This window comes from Salvia miltiorrhiza, unplaced genomic scaffold (genome assembly GCF_028751815.1).
Source record: "Salvia miltiorrhiza cultivar Shanhuang (shh) unplaced genomic scaffold, IMPLAD_Smil_shh original_scaffold_190, whole genome shotgun sequence".
Classification (NCBI taxonomy): Eukaryota; Viridiplantae; Streptophyta; class Magnoliopsida; order Lamiales; family Lamiaceae; genus Salvia; species Salvia miltiorrhiza.
Genome location: NW_026651498.1, coordinates 434,170 through 456,500, shown reverse-complemented (window position 1 = coordinate 456,500; position 22,331 = coordinate 434,170). Strand labels below are relative to the sequence as shown.

At 37.5% G+C, this 22,331-nt stretch overlaps 1 protein-coding gene, 1 long non-coding RNA gene and 1 pseudogene across 2 annotated transcripts; 2 read left to right on the top strand and 1 right to left on the bottom strand.

Annotated features, from left to right (window-relative positions):
- The first annotated feature begins 9,415 nt into the window (after positions 1–9,415).
- Positions 9,416–10,040, top strand: LOC131003332 (uncharacterized). The gene has a single exon (XM_057929853.1). The coding sequence runs from the start codon at positions 9,455–9,457 to the stop codon at positions 9,893–9,895; it is 441 nt and encodes a 146-aa protein (XP_057785836.1). The 5' UTR covers positions 9,416–9,454; the 3' UTR covers positions 9,896–10,040.
- A 91-nt stretch (positions 10,041–10,131) lies between these two features.
- LOC131003331 (arabinosyltransferase RRA3-like) lies at positions 10,132–12,446 on the bottom strand (annotated as a pseudogene).
- A 4,789-nt stretch (positions 12,447–17,235) lies between these two features.
- Positions 17,236–18,072, top strand: LOC131003330 (uncharacterized). The gene is made up of 2 exons (XR_009094606.1): positions 17,236–17,497; positions 17,597–18,072. It is a non-coding gene; the product is annotated as an uncharacterized LOC131003330 (long non-coding RNA).
- Positions 18,073–22,331: the final 4,259 nt, after the last annotated feature.

Below are 22,331 nucleotides of genomic sequence, written 5' to 3'. Positions count from 1 at the left end.
GAGACGGTGAAGGCGGATGTCGTGATGGCTGTTCAAACCTTTTTCTTGAACTCTTACCTTCCGATGGGATGTAATTCGAGCACGATGATTTTGATTCCCAAAACGGAGGTTATTTCTTCGGTGGCTGATCTTCGCCCTATTGTGCTCTCGAATTTTTTCTTTAAAATCATTTCCAAGATTTTAGCCTCGAGACTTAGTGTGGTGGCTGCTTCGCATGTTTCTGACAATCAGTTCGGTTTTATTAGCGGTAGGAACATACATGATTGTATTATGCTCAGTTCCGAGGGTTTCAATTGTATGCAGCGAACCAATCGGGGTTCGAATATGGCTTGTAAGATTGATATCAGAAAAGCCTTTGACACCATCAGATGGGAGTTTATTATGCAGATCTTGAGGGCTAATGGTTATCCTGCGACCTTCATCCGCTGGATTTCGGTCATCTTTAAATCCGCCAGACTTTCTATTCTTTATAATGGAAAGCTCAGCGGATACTTTGCTTGTTCTCGTGGAGTTAGGCAAGGAGATCCTCTTTCACCTATTCTTTTTGGGATTGCTGAAGATGTTTTAAGTAGCATTTTCAAGAGCTGTGTGGATTCTGGGCATTTGACACCTATGGGGTTCAGCAGGACTTTTAACTTCCCTACTCACCTCCTTTACGCTGATGATATCATCCTCTTCTGCACTGCCACTGTCAGGAATGCCAAGAAGATTAAGGATATTTTGACTTATTATGGCGAAATTTCTGGTCAGATTTGCAGCCAGGAAAAGTCAAATTTGTTTTTTAGTCCCAAAGTTTCTACGGATAGGATTCGAGCTATACGACGTGCTTTGGGGTTCTCCATTGGGAATTTGCCGATGACTTATCTGGGTGTTCCTATGTTTATCGGGCGGCCGAAAGCTTCTTATTTTATGCCTATTTTTGATCGGATCGTGCAAAAGTTTGCTAGATGGAAGGGTCTCCAACTTTCAATAGCTGGTCGGGTTTGTCTTTTGAGATCGGTGATTCAAAGTTCTGTTATCCACTCGATGATGGTCTACCAATGGCCTAAATCTCTGCTTCATTCGCTTGATAAGAAGTGCAGGAATTTTGTGTGGACGGGAAGTATTGAGAAAAGACCTACTTGCCCTGTCAGTTGGGGTCGTGTTTGCACCCCTCGGGAGGAGGAAGGATTGGGGATTAGATCTTTCACCTTGATGAATCAGTCTTATTTAATGAAGTTGGCCTGGAAGATGATCAAAGGCGTTGAGTGGGCTCATCAGATTATGAGATCGCGTTATCTTAATCAGTTCAGCTACGCCAAGAAGTCGATTGCTAACTCCCCGATTTGGATTGGAGTTAAGCATGAGGTGGATAATTTGGTGGAGGATTCGTATACTTGTGTTGATCGTGGTGACAATACTTATTTTTGGCGGGATGATTGGCTTGGCTACAAACTTGTAGACAAGCTGAAAATTCCACATTATATGCATGAGTATCTCAGTTTTTCGGTTCAAGACTATTATTACGATGGTCTTTGGCACTTCTCTGCTTCCTTTGTTAATAAGTTTCCTGAGATTGTGGCTGATATCTTACTTGTTCACATGAGCAGCGAGCTGGACTCGAGATATTGGAAGCATTCTGTCAGCGGGGATGTTTCGGCGGCCCTGGCTTTCTCCAGCAAGTGTTGCCGTTTTCCTAGGGTCAAATGGGGTAAATGGATTTGGGAGCCCTACATTCCGGTTAGACGTTCTATTCTCTGTTGGCGTGTTCTTCATGATCGCCTCCCGACCCTGGACAAGCTTCGTTATCAGGGGCTGATGATCCCTAATGGTTGCCCTTTGTGCCTTAGGGATTCGGAATCCATTTCACATATTCTGTGGAGCTGCTCTATGACTAAGCCGTTGTGGGTGACTTTTCTTTCTTGGTTTGGCAAAGAGGTTTTTATCGAATCTTTTGATATTCTCTCTTTTTTGGTCTTGGCTTGGAATAATCACTTTAGCTCGCAGATTCTGGCCTTCTGGAAAGCTGGTATTATCACTCTTTTGTGGAAAATTTGGGACAGTCGGAATGCTGTGATTTTTGAGGATCGTGAGTTTAGAGCTCAAACTATTCTCACGTTTGTCAAATCCTTCTTCATTGAACTCGAGGTCAATTTCCCGAAGCTTGGCACGGTCAGCAATACTTGGGGTGATTATCTAATCACCCGCAATTTGGGTGTCAAGTGTCGCGCTATGCCTCCTCCTCGCATGATAGAGGTACATTGGTGGCCTCCGGTTTTGCATTGGATCAAGGTCAACACGGATGGCTCTGCTAATGGGGCACCAGGTTTGATTGCTGCTGGTGGTGTTTTTAGGGATCAGTGGTCTAGGGTGCGAGGCTGCTATCATATTAAGGGTGGAACTGGGTTCGCCTTTGAGGCTGAACTGCTCGCAGTCATTACTGCCATCAACATTGCCCATGATCGTGGTTGGCACTATCTTTGGGTTGAGTCGGACTCAATGTATGTTATTCATCTCTTGGAATCCAGAACAACTAATGTTCCGTGGCGCTTCATGAATTCTTGGAAACACATTCTTCGGATTTTACGGGACTTCCAGCTGATGGTTACCCATATTTATAGAGAGGGCAATCAGCCTGCGGATATTATGGCTAATGGAAATAGGCAGGAGGGCTGGTGGCCGTTTGCTATTGATGAAATCAAGCTTGCGGTTTCTCGTGATATGACTACTCATAGCCATGTTAGACTTGCTCGTTAGAGTTTTCTTTTCGTGTTCTGCTGGGTGCGGTGGTTATGGTGTGCTGTGGTGGATGGGCAGGGGTGTCTCTCTGACTCTTTTTTCAGTTTTCTGGTGCGCTAGAGGCTGGGGTCAGGGAGGTCGGATCCCTTTGGTTCGTCATGTCCCTTGTTGATGGGATATGGTCGGCTCTCGCTTTCGCGGAAAGCAGCTTTGGTCGGTGATGTGCTTTCTTGCTGGGTTCGCCCTTGGAAGCGGGTCTCCTGCTGGCGTCTGGTTTTATTATTTGTTTGTTCGCTGTTGGCTTTGCTCTTCAGGGTCAGGAAGGTGTCCGGGGAGGCTTGGGGACGATGGTTAGGCCGGAGTTTCCGAAGTCTCTCCCTCCTTTTTGACTTTTTTTGTTCTCTGGTTTCGCGTTTGTTTGTCTTTAGACGGGTACTCTTTTTCCCCTTTAAGGTTTTTCCCTTTGGGTTTTCTTTAAAGGGGTTTTAACGAGGCTCGGTCCTTAGTGAGCTTCTCTGTGCTCTCAAGGGTTTCTAGGTTTTTTCCTTTTTTCTTTTAATAAAAACTCGATTTTAATAATTGTGAGTTCTTCTTTATTTTTTTATTCAATCAATATTTAATTGAAATATATTCAATTAAAATTTTATTATATTTATAAGTATGATAATTAAATTAGTATTAATTTAATAGTATAAATATAAAAATTTAAAATATTTTTCCGTTCATTGCACGGGGTGTAAATGCTAGTTAAAATTAAATCATTTACTTAGCTAGACATCTTAATAATAGATCAAAATAATATTTTCAATAAAAATAAAATTATTTATTTGACAAACTAATTAATTGACCAAATTTAATTGGAGGTGCAAAATAATTCAGGGATGGGAAAATACATATTATATCTACTCCATTTATATATGTTCTCTAGTAATGATAGACTACTATAAATTTGATGTGGTATTGGAGAAGATATGGATAAAAATGATTAAAAATAAGGAATAGAGAAAATCGTATAATCATACATGTTAATTTTTTCTAAGAGAAGTACATTGATTTTATCTTACACTATCAGTTTAAAAGTTTATGTTTCATAATTATAATAATCTTTCAAATATTTTCTTCTAATTATTTGCTCAAATATTTAGCATACGGAGAAATGCAATTCTATATTTCTTCAAGTCATTTACTTAGCTAATTAGTATTGACATCTTAATAATTGGTCAAAATAATTTTTTTTGTAAAAATAAAACTATTTTTTTTGAGAGAATAAAACTATTTATTTAGTCAACTAATGAATCGATCAAATTTATTTGGAGGTGCAAATACTTGAAATATGGGAAAATACACATTGTATCTAATCATTTTATATATGTTCTCTAGTAGGCATAGACTACTATAAATTTGATGTGGGATTGGATAAAAAATAATTAAAATGAGGACTTGAGATGAATAAAATTAAAAATAGAGAAAATCATATAATCATGCAATTTTTTCTAAGGGGATACATCAGTTTAAAAATTTATGTTTCAAAAATTATAAAAATCTAGCAAATATTTTCTAATTACTTGCTCAAATATTTAACATATGGAGAAATGCAATTCTACAATTCTTCAAATTACGCCAACTTACAATTTTGTGAACTTAAATATTTTTTAATTTAAAAAAACAATTACTTAGCCAATTAGCATTGACGTTTTAATAATTGATAAAAACAAAATTTTCAATAAAATAAAACAATGTATTTGGCCAACTAATTAATCGACCAAATTTAATTGAAGATGCAAAATAATTGAGGGATGGAGAAATACACATTATATCTAATCCTTTTATATGTGTTCTCTTGTAGTTATTGACTACTACAAATTCAATGTGGGATGAGAGAATGTATAGATTAGAATGATTAAATGAGGATTTAAGATAAATTAGAATAGAGAATAGAGGATGTGCCACATAGGATCTTAAATTAAGGGGAATCCTTGAATATGTAATCTATTAAGCCCACGTTTGGTTGGATGTTTTTAGAGATTGGAAAGGGAATCAAGTAATTGAATCCATTACTTATTGTTTGGTTTGGGTAATGAGATAATCGCTTTCTTTTTTTGGTTTGGGTTTTTTTTTTTTTTCTTTTTTTTTTTCTTTTTTTTTTTTTCGCGTCTCTCTGGAAACACGCATGCTCTCTCTCTCGTGAGTCAAAGTGCGTGGCCGCCCACCAGCTTCGCGCCACTGACCGGCGCTGCACCCACGCGCAGTCGGATCCCGACCACCAGACCTTCTTCACGGTCTGCGAAGGAAGATCCGGCGCGACTTGCAGATCGGCAGCATCGGCGAACGGCAGAACGAGCAGCAGCGGCGACCGGCAGCGCGGCGACTTGCATCCAGCAGCAGCGGTGACCGGCGATCCAGCAGCAGCAGCGACTTGCAGAGCGGCGACCAGGTCCAGCCGCAGCGGCGACTTGCAGCGCGGCGACCGGCAGATCCAGCAGCAGCGGCGACTTGCAGAGCGGCGACCGGTGCAGAGCAGCAGCGCGGCGACCGGTGCTCCAGCAGCAGCAGCGCGGCGAAGGCCCGGCGTTGACTACGCCACCACCCCGACGCTGCTCGCCGCACGCCGGAACCGGTCTCTCCAAATCAGCTCCGCCTCCGGACGGCCTTCTGCGTCGGAGATCAGCCATGGTTCTTTCGCCGACGCCGCTCTCCGGCGCCGCTAAGAGAACTGCTTCCTCTCTGTCGCCGACTGCTTCAGGAGCCCGTGGTTTTCCTGAGAAACCTGATAGCCTTCGCCTGCCACAAATCTCAAACAACTTTTATCAACAGCCGAGGGATTTGGAGCATGGGAATTTGAAACTTGTTGAGGTTTGTTTATCGGATAATCCATCAGGATCTGGAACTACCTCTACAATTCCGTCTAAAGGAACAGCTTCGGTGCCTAAATTCACAAAACAGCCGCCACCAGAGGGTAGGGTTTCATATGCCTCGATCATGCAACAACGGGTTGATCGACCTCCAGATTTACCAGCACATAAATTCTCAGCTCTTAAGGCTGAGAAACTCGCCGATGGGTTCTCTCTCACCATTCCGAAACAGATGTATCAAAAACGTATTGCTGAATTCGAATTCTCTGTTATTGGAAGGGTATTACTACGGAAAGGAAGCAAGCCACAGGCGACACATCAGTTGAAGCTTGAACTCAACAATTTGTGGGGTATCCAATCAGAGTGGAAGCTTCTCACTCTGGGTAAGGGTTTTTTCACCATGAAATTCTCTAATCTTGAAGATAAAAAACTTGCGAAAGCTAAAATTGTTTGGGATTTGGCTGCGGGTTCCATTCGCCTCCGCGATTGGGTTCCATGTTTCAATCCCTACAAGGAAGTCTCTTCTATTTGTCAAGTTTGGGTTCGGATTTATTACCTTCCGAATGAGTTTTGGGATCCTGAGGTAATAACAGCAATTGCTAGAATTATTGGTTTTCCAATAAAAATTGATGGTGTATCAGCTCATGGAGAGGTCGGCCATTTCATTCGTGTGCTAATTGAAGTGGATCTCGCTCAGCCATTGCAGGAATCGATGCTTATAGATTGTGAACATCCTTTCTATGTCGAGTTTAGCTATGAACAATTGCCTTTCTTTTGCTCGAATTGCCGCATCACTGGACATCAGGTGGAAAAGTGTACAAAGCTTAAGCGGAAGGACATCCAGGACAGTAAAGAAGCTCTGATCGAGTCTGCTACAGATTATGAAAACAAGAGCAAGAAGGTTAAGCCTAAAGCTCAACTAGCTGATAAACCTGCTGCGGCTTGGTCAAAGGTTACCGAACAGGCGGTAAAAAAACAGATTGTTGTTCAGGTTCTTGAAAAAGAGGCTGTTGAGACGCGGAACGCATTTCAGGCTCTTGACTTGGAGAATAATGCGGAGACTGTTTTGGATATGGGCGTCGATCCTATTTCTGGAACGTCTTTCGGGGTTCATTTATCTGGCCCGGATTTGTTGGATAAAATCCTGGTTCCGGTTCAGGGGGTTAAAGATGTGATTATTAAAGATAGTGACTTAGTCATTAACGAGGAGGACTCGGATGTGGAGGAAACTTTGGAGATGGAGGTTCCGAATGGCGCGGGTTTGAACAGCCCGATTATGGACGACACAGTTGTTGATCTCGAACGTGACCCAACTTTGGACAAAAGAGGGGGTGTTTCGCATGAAGGTAACAAGGATTTGTCCGCTCTTGGCCCGGACAATATTGCTAGTCGCATTAGTCGGTTAGAAGAGCAGGTTAATCAGGGAATGCAAATGCTCTCGGACAAGACGACCAAGCGGGGACGTGGCCGCCCAAAGGGCACGGGAAAGGGCATGGGAAAGGAGCCGTTGCAAGCGGTTCCGGAAGGTAGCATAAAAGGTCGTCTCAGGAATGCGGGTGAAATGAGCTACAAGCCGAGGGACTTTGTAGTTGATTGTAGCAATAGTGATAGCATGAGGGCAATGAATAATATAGTAAATAGACGTTGGTTAGATGAGATGGACGACTATCCTGAGTTATGGGATTGCTAGTGTCTTCAGGATTCTCAGCTTAACGATCTCTTTTCGAGTTTCGTGCCCTTAGTCTGCGTTTTGTGCTCTCAAGGGTTTTTTTTCTTTTTCTTTTATAATAAACCTCAATTTAATAATAATTGTGTAATGAGATAATCATTACCCTTACTTGAGGGTAACCCAATCACCCAATTTGTTACCCCTCAAAATAGAGGGGAAACAAAAGAAAGAGAATCTCTTACTAATGTTTCCTTTCCATTGTTACACCAAACACTCAATAAAAATAACAGTTATTGTTACCATTCCACTCATTTATTTGATTCCATTCTCTTTCCATTCATTTACTTGAACCAAACGAGCACTAAATAATAGATAGATAGATTCGTCTCCTACAAAATTGAGTGTATAAAAGCAACGGATCGAATTCGCCTTGACCCGACCCGTGATATCATGTTTTCAAAAACAAAAGCAAAAATAGTGTGGTGTAACGTAATGCACCATTTTTTTTCCAGTATTTTTTTAATTATTTTTTCGTTTATTTGCATTTCCTTTTCTATTTTTTCGTTTCTTTCTACCTTTTCTTTTCAATAATTTTTTTGTTTTCTTTTTCTTCTATTGTTTTTGTGTATTTGTGCTTTTGTGAAATATTACATTTCTTCATATCAATAGTTACTTTTTCTTATGATAATAATTATTTGATCAAATAATTAAAAGTAATATTTTTGAAACATTACTAAAAACTATTTTAGTAATGTTAAAATAAATTGTTTAAATTTATTTTAACATTTAATAGGTGAAATTGACATGAAGTACTAAAAATTGCCTCATTTTCAGCTTTTGCACATATTTTCAACTTATAATTGTACAATTTTCTTACACAAAAACCTTTGTGTAAGAAAATTATAAGAACTTTTATGCAAACCTATCACCATCATATATTGGTACTTTACTTTAATTTGAATACATTCATTATATATATATTTTTATAAAAATGAATATTTTAAAAATACATGTTATGAATATGATTATTTTATCCTATTAACACCATTTTTGGTATCTAGATTTCTTTTCATCTAGTTAATTAGTTGTGGAATTATGATTGACTTTAATATTTGTGATATATATCCTGATTCCATATAAACTGAGTGACTTGCTATTTGAATGTTATATAAGACTACAAGTTCTCCACTCCAACATTAGTCTAGGATCGAGTATTGCATCATCACAAATTATTAAGGAAGCTTCAAATTAAGAAATGAGCTCAAGAGTAATTACCCCCAAGTTAATTTCACTTCATTTTCTAATTGCCAATGGGTAAAACAATTGTTTATATTTTAATCATTGTTCCAATTTCATATTTTCTTGTTGATAATTTCAGCTAGTTTGGCCATCGTGTTAACACTTACATCAACAATCAAAAAAAATTGTTTGCTGTCATCTGTTTGGATCACTGATTTCCTCAATGACTCAGACGAAGAGATATTGTAAACAAAGATTAGTCTGACTAATACAATATCATCTTCCCTCTCAAATGAATTCATTTGCAGTCGCCTTGTTTAACAAATAAAAACTCTTTGGATATGCAAATAAATAGGGATTTTATAAAACGCTAGTTACGCAGTAGATTGGGGTCTATGATGAATTAAATTGGATAGAGATAGATGGGATGGGATTAAGGGGAAAATTAGGGGCAACCAAGATTCACTCAATCGTGATGAGGATTAATAAATGAGTAATACTATTTGGACAACTTTCTCCTAGTTATTTTGTTAATCTTTTACTATATCTTAAACACAATCGGATTATATATTCGACTCTTCTAATTATCTTTTTGTATGAGACTATAACATATCAAAATATCCAATATCCTTTGTCTTAATATTTTATTCAAAACAAACACCAAAAACACATGACATTCCCTAAAACATACTCCATATAGCTGCGATACTAACTAATATAAGCATGATATTTATGCAGTGCTTAAGGGATTCGGATCCACTGACTTGTTCAAAACATTTTTCTCGATCATCCAAAGCTCACAAATTCAACAACCCTAATAATCCAAGCATGCTCTCAAACTAACTCTCGAGAATGTAGTGTTTGTGAACACCCTCTCACTCTCTCTCACACACACAACACGCACAAGAGCATACAACATCGTACCATCAGAATGCAGAGACCACACCATTTGCACGAACAAGCACTTTAAATAACAATGGAGTCCACGAAAATGGGACTGGTACAAGAAAAGTGGAAATCTGGTGTGTTGAAAATGAAGCTGGTGGCAGAGATACTCACCGGAAGTCTGTTCTACGTCGAGGTGGGAGCGGATGCCACCGTGGGCGACCTCAAGAAGGAGATCGGGAAACAGGAAAACCTACCCGGGGATCGCCTCATTCTGCTGCTTGATGCTGAGGAGCGTTACTCGTTGGATAAAGACGAAGCTTCTCTCAAGGATTACGGGGTTGAAGATAGCTCTCACATCTACATCTTCTTTCAGGACAACATTGCTGCTTCCTCTGCATCTCCTTTGACTCCAAAGGAGTCTACAAGTGTGGATAATACAGATGAGGCTGACGAAGATGAAGCTCCACGCCATGAGAATGCTTCAGTTGAGGCTAATGAGCCTTCTGCCTCAGTTGATCAAGAAGAATGAGTGTTCAATTCTTGACAGAATATAATCTTAATAATTAGTAGTCGACTCGACTCTATCACACGTTTTTCACCGTTTCGTTAAATAATATTTAGCCTTAACTCCCAGTTATATAGCTCCCACAAAATCTACCACTTTAAAGGTCAAGTTATGCTGATTTGAGTTTTAATCTGACTGCGCATGCTGTTCTTATAATAACCTAATTCTAAGTAAAGAATAATGCGAAACATTCAAGACAGTGAAACGAAACAAGAAAACTTTGATAGATATAATTCATATATTCAAAAAACTACATTACATGAAACTAACAGCCGAAAATGGAGAAGATAAAACTGAAGTAACATAAGAAAACGAAGTTTGGAAGGGGAAATGAGATGTTTCAAATGACATTTCGCACAGCATATTGCTCCAAGAAACATACTCTGCTGAGATGATCTGTGTACAGTAAAATAAGCACAAGAGAGGTGACGTATCGCGACTTCAACTCTTCACTGGGATCCATCAGGAAAGGGGTCCAGAGCATCTTGTTTGCCATTCAAGTAGAACTCTACAACAGCTTGCATTCTTGGATATTTATCGGGATGGTAATTCACGTGAACGATAACAGGCTTGATTTTTTTCAGTTTCGCATCTTTTCTCACGGTCTTGAAAAGAACTTTGCTGTTCATAAAGAGATAGAAATCCATAGTTCTCTTGGAAGCATGAAGCCCGATATAACCAGGGTGAGAAGGGAAGTAGAGCTCCTCGTTGAAAACGGCTTGATCCCAAGCATTTGCCTCCCGAGCAAGCCTGCCAGCCACGCGATCTAGCAGCTCAATAGAAGGAATAGTGGGCCTTATATAGAAGAAACCGGAATTATAGACCCATATCCTCATTGTGTGAGCATATCGCGCCCAACCCATAGCAGGCTCGTCAAAAACATCATTGAACCCATAAGCAGTCATATTATTGTGACCATCTGACATAGACTCCACGTCAGAATCTCTATGCAAATGATCAAACGGATTCTGCAAGAATACTATATCCACATCTGAAAGAAGAACACTATAGCCCAGCTGCAGAAATTCCCTCAGTATTCGAAATTTCAGACCTGATACAGCATGATTACCACCACCCTTTCCAATAGCGTCAACAGATTCATCTCGATCCCTCTGGTACACAGGGACGTCATTTGCCTTGCAGAACTCTAGAATTTCATTATCTAACGCCACCACTAGGTAGTTAGGAATCCCAACTTTCTTAATGTTTGTGAACCAAAGTTCAAGCATTGCTTTTACATTCGAATTGGCAAGAGCAACTATAATCTCTTTCCTGTCAGCAACCTCAGCCAAGATCTTTGCAAGTCTAGGGTTTACAGTTTCATCAGGAAGGACAGTTGGATTCGTCCTTAGACTCTTAACAGTACCAAAGGGTCCAGCCTTATGTGGTTCGCTCAGCACCACAACTTGCTCATGCGCATGTTGGTTCCCCTGCTCAGCCAACCGCATCTTTTCATTCAACTCCCTCACTTGTCTCTTCAACTCAGCATTCTTATCGGATAACCTCCTTATATCCGACTTCAGAAGATCTATTTTTTCAGTCGATTCACATGATGCCGCATCAACCTATGCACCAATCCACACCATAAACAGAATCCTGATAAGTCCTTATAAGCCATAAACTCACTGATAGATTGAGCATCAATAACACCAGAAATCAATCTATCCTTCTACAAAATCATCTAAAAATACAGAGGTCTACTCAGCACATTTTGCTTGTTAATACCATAATTCACAGCCCTCTACAGTCATAAAGTTGGTCCAATTCAACAAAAAGAAATACTGAAGATTTAGCAAACAAACAAATGAAAGAAACCACAATTCGATCAAATAAAACAAGCAAATGCAGAGAAAGTCAACTTAGCTGAAAGTCCACACTGAGGCAAATCAATGGCAACGAACGAATTCAAATATAAAAAAACACAAAAAATCAAAAATCACAAGATAAATGAGTAGCCAAAAAAACCCAAAATCGAGCTCATTACCGCATCCAAGCATGCATTTCTAGAATTCACGAACAGAAAAACTTGTTTACGCACATTCGCATGCACAACTTAGCTGAAAGTCCACACTGAGGTAAATCAATGGCAACGAACGAATTCAAATAAAAAACAACACAAAAACAATAATGCGCACCTCCAAATTAGAATCGGAAACATGTCGAAGTTGAGTGGGCTGATTTGTGGAGAAGAATCCATGGGGAAAAAAAAAATGCAAACACACATCCGACGGCTACTCCGATCCCAATCGCCGCAATAATCCGTGACCCGCGGATTGATGACTGCAGATTCTTCTCTCTCCGCCCCAACGCCATTTCAAACTATCTCGAATTTCCAGGAAATTTCAAAACAGCATCACGTGAATTCCACTCAACCTTTAAACAAAAAACAGAATTACTGTCACCGCAGCATGATTTTTCTGTGAATTATCTTAATTACTGCAAATCGAGATTTGGGATTTTGGCGTGAGAGTATTTAACTTTCCTCAATGCTTGGTCTAATCCGGTTTTTTCAGTACAATATATATATATTTTTTCTTTTTTCATATATACATATTTTTTCTGTTTTGAAATGGAAAAGTGTAGTGGCACAGTCGTGGTTTTAGAGATTGTAGAGAGAGGAATGATTGTATGTCTCGCGTTGCGTCTCTGCAACCGTATGGCTATGCGCTGGCGTAATGTTATTGGTTAGGGGAGAACATAGTCAACTTGAGATGGAGGATCTGAGAGTTGACTGTACGACTAGGTCCAATCCAGCTCTACCAAATTCCATTGACTAATTGAAGTAGTTCTTTATGTATAATTAATATGATTATAAATGCTAAATAGCCACCATCCACAATTTACCTAAATAGAAAATAATTTAATTTATTTAACTTATTTTTTAAAATAAAAATAAGATTTAGTTATTTTATCATATTCTCTACATTATAGCTATTTTTTTGCAATTTTTTGGTAATTTTTTTATGTTTATTAAAAAATAAATTAAAAATAAAAAATACAAAAAAATTAAAAAAATAAAAAAAAATAAGTACAATGTAGAAAATATAATAAAATAACTAAATCCTATTTTATTTAAAAAATAAATTAAATAAATCAAAATTATCCTTATCTATACTATATTAAAAAGGGAGTTCTCAATTTCAAATTGATTTGAATGCCAATTTTGTAAATAAATTCAATTAAAGGGTAAATTAAAATTAGTAGTTAAAAAACTTCCAACAATATTTAAAGCAACCCACGACTTTAATATTCTCTAACTATCTTTTAATAATATTGATATTAGTATTTTATTACATGTTATATTTGGTAAATTTAATAACTTGTCATTTTGTTATTCATAAATAAATGAAAAATTAATGATTACATATTATGTGTTGCGATAATATATATTTGTGTATATATATAAAAAATTAACATTTTAAAAACATTAGTTAAGATCTCAAGTGATGAGTTGAAAAAAAAAATGGACATATAGAAACCACAATGGAGCTCAAAATAAAATTGTTAAGGTTATAAGAAAGGGAGATTGAAATATTTGTTTAATATTTTGTTTAATAAATAAATAATATTCCATTCGTTCACAAAAAATAGTCATTTTTTTTATCATTTTAGGACGTCCAAAAAAAGTAGTCTCTTTATCCACTTACAATATAATTAATTATCATTATCAACAATTTTTTTTTATGAATTTAAGGATAAAAAAATTTATAAAAATAATTTAACATTAATTATTTAAAATTTAAAAAATAGTATATGTTTGCACTAAAAAATTTATACGTATATGTAGTATTAATTGAAGTTAGTTCAATATTATATTAAATATATGAGTTCAATGAGTTCATGTATTATTTACTTAAAGGTTATCTATATATAAAAAGGGCTATGACTTTTTCAAAAATATTAATTGTGATTATTCTGTCAATTCGTAAATGTTCGTTTTTAAAAATTAATCTTATGAAATATTAAAGTTTTTATTTTGTTAGTGTACTACTCTATTTTTTATAGTACAACTATAAATATTGTATAAAATTAAACATTTCAAACTTAATTAAGTATTATATTAAGTACTTTTTTTATTTTAACTATGATTATTATCGTGCATCGCACGATGGTCAAATCTAGTTATATTAATGTGTGGGTGGCCACATCATATATTTATTGTTTTTCATAATGCCTCGCTACTTTTGTTAAGCATGTCACAGTCCTTGTAATAAACTACTACTTGTAAATGTCATCCCTAATTCAGTTTTGAAAAGAAAAGTCATCGTTAATTGAAATTTCCTTTTAATAAATAATTATATTTGTGATTATAAGTCTCAGAATAACTTGTTAGTTTGAAAAATTCTTGTAGATGTTAAATTTGAATAAGCATATTAATTAACCAGAACCGATCACCTACCCACCGTGGACATGTATAATGTGCCCACCATGATGTGGCAATTGTAATTATAGTAAGATAATTTTAATTAGAGTAAGATTTATTAGTTATCTTTCCTAATTAAAATTGCCACATCAATGGTGGGCACGTTATGCTTGCCCACGGTGGATAGGTGATCGATTTTGATTAATTAACTGTCTTAGTTGAATTGCTTAAGAAACAAGAAATGTGTAGCCCAAGGGGTAAAACCGAGGTACGGAAAGATTTTCTCTTTCAAGAGTGCACTATTCAAAATTAGCAAAATCACATTATTCAACTAGTCATGTCAACTTTAAATTTAATCGAAATATCATTTGGTAGCAAAATCACATTAATTACACGCTACATTTTAAAAGTTGCGTGCAAAATCAGAATTTGATAAAAATTCTGTAATTATTACGCTATCTTTTAAAGTTTGTGCGCAAAATCAAAATTTGATGAAAGTGTAATATTTTAGAGACAATTAACCCTTTTTACTATTAAAATTAACCCTTTTTACTATTACAATTTGTAATTTGTAAATATTCATCAGAATTCAATATTAATGTGAATTTTGTTTTACTTTAATAGTTTGAGTGATTTTATAGTTTCATAATTTTATACAATATATTAGAATACTTACTTGATTTATATATATTTGTTAATTAAATTAAAGTGTTAATATATAAGAGTACCCACTTTTATATAGTAAAAATAAATTTTACCCACCCAAATAAAAACATAAAAAAATACCCACTTTTTGTGTTAAAGGACTAAATTACCCTTCTATATAAATGGGCAAACTCTAACCTCCTCTCATTCTCTCATTTTTTTTTTCTCTCTCTCTCTTCTCTCTCTCTCTGCACGCTCTCTCCTCTCTCTCTCTCTTCTCCGCCGTCGCATCCTTAGTCTATACGGCCTTCTGTGCAGCAGCGTCGGCCGCCCCCTTCGTCCTCTCCGCCGTGTACTCCCCCGCCTCCCTGGCTCTGGCGCCCGTCTCCTCCGCCGTCTCCCGCGTCCTGTCAGCAGTTTCGTAGGACTTCCCCTCTGGATTTCTCTTTTCCAAGCGCCGCCGTCGCACGCTCCCACGGCCACCGCCAACTCCGTCGCCCACGACGAGGCCAGAAGTAGAGCTACCAACCCCGACAGCGGTGCATCCGCCGTCGGATCTCAGCCGGCGCCGATTTCTCTCTCTCTCTCGATTTCTGCTTCCGATGGCGTCTAGCGGAGCCTGGCCTCGGCCGCGCCACCCCGTCGTCCTTCACCACGCCGCCGCCTCAGCGCCGCGCCGCCCCGGATCTGCAGAGGCCGAAGTCTCTGGCGATTTAGTTTTTGATTTAGTTTCCTGATTTGGGGAAATCGTGCCCTAATTTGAGATGAACTCGGGGCTTTTTTAAATTTTTCTTATTTTGGGGATTTTTGATGTTTACAAGCGATATATTTCGTTTCAAGAAAGGAAATGTAATAAATTTTCTGCATAAGCTTTGCTTTGATTGAATACTAAGTATATTGGATCACAGATTGAAGAAATTGATGAAAATCGCTCAATTTTGTACAAATGTTCTTGAATTCACAACCAAGTTTATGAATTCACAACTGAATTATCGGCGTTGGTTGTGAATTCACAATTGAAATAGTGTTGATTGTGAATTCAAGTTTTATTGGTTGTGAATTCACATCTTGAAAAAATGTTGGTTGTGAATTCAAGTTTTATCGGTTGTGAATTCACAACTTGAAATAGTGTGGGTTGTGAATTCACGCGAATTCACAACTAACACTATTTATAGTTGTGAATTCAAACTTTAAAACTTGAATTCGCAACCAATACTTGAATTCACAACCAATACTTGTTATTCAGTTGTGAATTCACTGGTTGAAAATTCGTGGGTATTTGTAAAAAAATTATATGCAAGGGTAAAATGGTAAATGTGGATATTTTTTTAGGTTTTTATATTAGTGGATAATTTATTTTTACTATATAAAAGTGGCTATTTTTAAAATCCACTCTAAATTAAATATATAACAAACTATATCCAAATTCTAAAACAGTGAAATTTTGCTTAAGAAAATAAATTAAAATTATGTCTTGAACCGTGTAGTCAATTGATTAAGCTTTTAACCGTAATCGTCGATTACATATTCGACCCGGAAGTGTTTATTATTGTTCACAGATAATTTTCAATTTACCTTTAAAAAATAATCGTAATAGTTAGTTGAATGTTCTAAATTGATAGTTTTCAGCCCGTCGACAACACTACACATATTCTATATTAAAAGAAATAACAATACCTATTTTTATGAATGGTATGTAACATTGGACTAAGATTGTAATTGGTGATCATATTTCTGTGGATGGTAGACTTGAAACTACTCAGGCTGATACCGCGGATTGTAATTGGTAATTGTTGAAAACCAATTCAAAATGAATCAAAGCTAATATTGCAACACTCAATTAATTGTTATTTCTAAACGAAGAATCTTAATTATTTCTTCATTATAAAGAATGAAGTGTATCAACAATCATGTTGACAGAGGCAAACACGACCTGGAAATCCAGGATATTCATTACAATAACCATATGGATTAGAGCCAGAATAGTAATTGTTGCATAGCTTCTTACAACAATTCTCATCGCAGTGCTCTATGCTGCATGGGCCCAGCCCAACTAAACACCTATTAGCATCCTTTTCTTGCATCATCTTCATCTCACTCATGCCTGTCATCATTATTATACTCAATTTTTTTTATATAAAAAAATGTTAACATATGGGCTAATTATACTTAAATACAGAAACTTTCATTAAATTTTAGTTTTGCACATAAAATAAAAAATTTGCCTTCAAAAACAAGAAATTCTAATTGTCAATCACCTCTTGATTAATGATGGCGTGTTTGTTAGGGGTTACAAGGGGGTATTAGCTTATTTATCTCCCCTAAACTCACAGTTTGATAGGCTTTATTAATAATACTCCAGGCCCGCATTAATCTCTAAACCCGCTGAAAAACATTGTTCCTCTTAGAAACCACATCCGGCCCTCACCCCCTGATCAGTAATATTGCATGAACAGTGTTTGAGATTACAAATTATGTTTACAATTTTATCCCTCAATTTACTTCAAAATATGAATTCTTCAGTCCTTTGATGAGATTTTCGTCAAATCCCCTTGAAGGTAAGATCTGCGAAATTCTGTTTTTGGGCATGTAAAGATTTTGTTCTCGATGCTTTTCTCTTTCGCCAAATTTATTTGCTTTCGATACAAATCTGAAAGGGGCCGGTGCAAGCTTACCGACAGGAGAGGTAAGGGTGGGTGGTTCGGCCGCAATTTTTGGGAGGAGGGGCCGATGCAAGCTTACAGGAGGAGATGCAAGCTGCTCGCGACGGCGACAAGGAGACGGGGCGTGATTTTATTTTGGGTGAGGGCGACGGAAAACATGAATTTTGGTTGGGGGTATGGCAGCGTTATAGGGAAGAAGGCTGCGAAATTTTTTTTGGCAGAGAAAAGATGGGGGAGGCGTAACTTGCCTGGGGAAGAAGGAAGAAAGAGGTGGGGTAGAAGGGGGTGGGCTGGGCGAGAGGGGGGAAGGTGTCTGCAGTCTGCTGCACAAGGGGTGGGGGTTACGTGTTCAATCACTAGTTTTTTTCCTTTTTCCCCCAATTATGCTTAGGATAATTTTGTCATTTTCTTGTATTAATAGAGGGTGTTCATGTAATTTCAACATCTAATATATCTGTTAAATTATTTTAGCAGAACCTATCAAACATCTAATTCTAGTTATACATACATTATTTAGTGGTCATCAAACAATAGTTTAAATAACTAAACTCACAAAATATGGATTAATTATCTCTATATAATTAATACCTTCATTTCTATACCACGCACTCAAACGGACCCTAAACGATGTGCTTAGATATCTACACCACTCCAGCTAGTCACGATGACATCATGAGTTTGTCACTTTAGCTAGTTATGATGACATAAATTCGTCAGAAATTATCAATCGTGTGAAAAATTAAAATAAATTGAAAATTCATATATTTGAAAATAGAATTTTTAATTTATTTGTAAAATTAAAATTGGATAAAAATCCTTATATTTAGGCATAATTACCCCTAACATATGTAAGATGATGCATATACACGTATGTCCTATCCTATAAGTTTTTTAGACTCGGGAGTCGAGATGAACAAGAAAAAATTGAAACCCCTAAAAAATTGATGAATATATTTGATAATAATTTCGATACATTATATAATAAAACACATGCATATGTACATTTTTGTAACCATATTCTAATTAAGTTCCATCACAGTTATATTTTTCAAAATATGTTATAGAAGGGACTATAGTGAAAATCAATCTGATAATATTCATTCTAGAAATTGATATTTTTTTATAAAAAAAAATAAATATACCCGAAGTGAAAAGAAGGACGATGATGAAGAAAGATGTTGGGAGAAAGCGGGCCATTGTCTTCTAACCAAGAGGATATAAATTGGATAGATTGGTTTCAACGAATTATATATATATAGACATATTTTTTATGCACACAACGCTATATAGAATAAGATATTAAACAAAATTGTCTTTGAGACTCCCTGAGATAAATTAAGATTAGTAGATTGATATATCAGATTGACACAACATAGAAACTATGTACACAACACTTACTATACTAGCTTATAAAATGGTAATTTCATTAAATTAATTGGCCAATAGCAAGAAATTAAAGACAACATTTTCAAAGTTTTATGAATTCAGCCATTTATTTTATTAAAGATTGTCTGTTGGGCTTATTTTGTTAATTGAGTAAGATTATAGCCCCCCTAAAAATTGAGTAGGATCATGGTATAGAGTCGCGGCTCTATCAGTGCTCCTATATTTCTTCAATGTCAAGGAAAAGAAAAGACGAGGAGGATTGAGCTCTTTGAAGTACTCCCTCTGTCCCACGAATCTTGACATGTTTTTACTTTTAGGCCGTCTAGGCCTGAGAATTGGGTCGGGTTCGGGTACCCTACCCGAAAAAATCGGGTACCCGAACCCGAAAATCACAAAAACCCTATACCCGATCCCGACCCCGAAAACGAAATCGGGTACCCTAATACTCGACTCGGGTACCCGAGTCGGGTATTCGGGTACCCGAAATTACCCGGTCTGGTCTTTCTCCCTCAATCGTTCAATGCGTCGTGTTTGGCTTCAGCACACTCTTAAAACTTTCTGCATCAGAATTTTTTTATAATCACACAGATCCATTAATCCCCACTAAATAAATTCGAAAACTGTTTAAAAAAAATAAAAAAAAAGAAGAAGAAGAAGGCGAGGGTTGCGGTGGGAGTTGCGGCGACGGCGGGGGGTGGACTCTGGTGTGGGCGAGGGGCGCTGGGTGGGAAGGCGGAGGGATTCTGGAACAGCAGGGCATGAACTCACGATTCACGAAGGGAAATAGGGAATTAGGAAAACTGGGAAAGAAGGAGACGTCTCTGGCGAAGGAAGAAGGGAAATAGGGAAACTGGGAAAGGAAGGAGAATTAGGGAAATAAGGAATTAGGGGAATTGAAGACTTGAAGTCAACCGACTTCAATTTCAGATCTTTTAAAATTAAATTTAATTATATAATTTAAATACATTTAATTAAAAAATTGGGTATTCGGGTATACCCGAATACCCGATTTTTTAACACCCTAAATACCCGAACCCGAACCCGACCCCTAATTTTTCGGGTATAGGGTACCCGATACCCGATTTTTTCGGGTCGGGTATCGGGTACCCGATTACCCGATCCCGAAATTCCCACCCCTAAGGCCGTCCCACGAATCTTGACACATTTTCAAATAAGATAATAATTATTATTTTCCATCTCATACTTTATCACTTTTATTACATTCTCTCTTTTACTTTATCACTTTTATTACCTTCCCTCTCATACTTTATCACTTTTATACTTTACTAACTACACACTTAAAACATTAATCTACAACTCCTTAATTCCCGTGCCAAAACCAGACGTGTCAAGATTTGTGGGACGGAGGGAGTACTATTAATCATTTGTTTTATTCAGAAAAGCCTATAAAGTTTTATGTATAGCTAGCAAAAATAATTTTTTTCACGAGTCAAATTACTAGTAAAATTATTCGTAGTTTACGACGGATAGGTAGGTTTTAGAGCATCTCCAATCCAGGGTCGATAGGGGGGATCAATGCGGTGGAAACGACGCACTGTGCGCTGGAGAACCGCGGCGGTGATTCCCCGGTTTGATACACCGCCTCGGGGTGATGGGGGGTTTTGTGTTGCGCGTGTAATACAAGCGTGATCCTTAAAAAAAAATGAAAATGGCTGAATTATACAATCAAATGGTCGTTGCCAATTTTTTATTTTTGTGGCAAATGAGAGAGTAGGAAGGGGGGAGTCACTGGGGAAAGAGAGTTGCAGGAGAAATGGGGGAAAGAGAAGGGGGGAGGTCGGGTGGGGAAGAAAGAAGAAAAAAGGGAAAGGAAGGGGGGGCGAGTCGGTGGGGCTAGGTAGGGGTTTTAATTTTATTTTTTTTTGTTTTTTTTCTCTTTTAAAAATCCTAGTATTTTTTTATCTTTTTCTAATTTTCACCTAATTTTTAATTTTGTAATATTAAATTTTTAATTTTTCATAATTTTTTTAGTTATTTAAATTATGTATTTTTTTAATTATTCAATTTATATAATTTTTTATTTTTAATGTAATGTTTAATTTTAATTTCAATGAAAATTAAATATTTTAGCATAAAAGTGTTGAAATTGGAATTTTGGTGGAAATGAGGATTTTAGCACCAAAGAAAGAACTATGCATTGGAGGGGGGATGTGTTTAAGGTGTGGACCACCATTATAGCACCAACTTAAGCACCTCCCATTGGAGATGCTCTTATAGAAAACCACTTTACTATCTTGTTAATCGTGAATAAAATATTATTTTAATACATAAAATGTATTATTATTAAGTGCTAATATATCAAAGTACCCATTTTCTTATAACAAAAATAAATTTTACCCACTCAAATTAAAACTTAAAATTTTACCCACTTTTTTGTTGAATGGACTAAATTGCCCCTAAGATAAAAGTTAAAAAAATACCCACATTTCACTCTCTCCTCTCCGTCCCTCTCTCTCGGTCGCTCTGTTCTCTCTCTCTCGCCAGTAGCTGCGCGGCGGTGGTGGCGTCGAAGCTGACGGCGACTCGCAGTCCCAAGCTTCGGCGGGAGATGAGTGGAGGAAGACGGCGACGGCGTCGGCGACGCTGACCTTGGCGGTGGCGAAGGACGCCGCCATGCGCACCATCGACTTATAATCAGATCTAGTTCTGAATATAATCAGATCTCCGCCGCCCCTCGACTTCTCGGAGCAATCTCCGGCGCTCAGGAGATCGGCGCAGCAGATGAGAAAATTTATTTAGAATTTGTATTTTTCAATTTTGTATAAAAATTGGGGAAATTAGTTAGAATGAATGGTTGTTAATTGGGGAAATTGGAGTGGACGGTTGATTTCTGGAGCCGGCTTGATTCGCCCTTTCTCAGTCACCGATTTTCAGATCGGAGCGGGAAAGAGACGAGCGAGGGGAAGGGACATGTGTGGGGGTGGCCGTTGTCTCTTTTTCTTTTTTTTCCCTCCGGGTAACTTGCTAGTGAATTCACGTGCAATCGGTGCCGCCTTGGACCGGCGAAGGTCCGATGCCTCCGCCGCTGGTTTCGCTGGGGTACCGCTGCCCTATTCCCACTCTTCCCTCTCTGAAAATCGACACCACCTCCGCGTCCGGATCTGGCGTCCCCGCCGGCCGCCGCTTCCGCTTGCTCGCCGCGTACTCGGCGGAGGGATCAATGTTGCTCAACATTAATTTTATTTTTAATGGAATATCAAAAACTGTATAAGCTTTGTTTTGATTGAATACTAAGTATATTGGATCACAGATTGAATAAATTGATGAAAATCGCTCAATTTTGTGCAAATGTTCTTGAATTCACAACTGAATTATCGGCGTT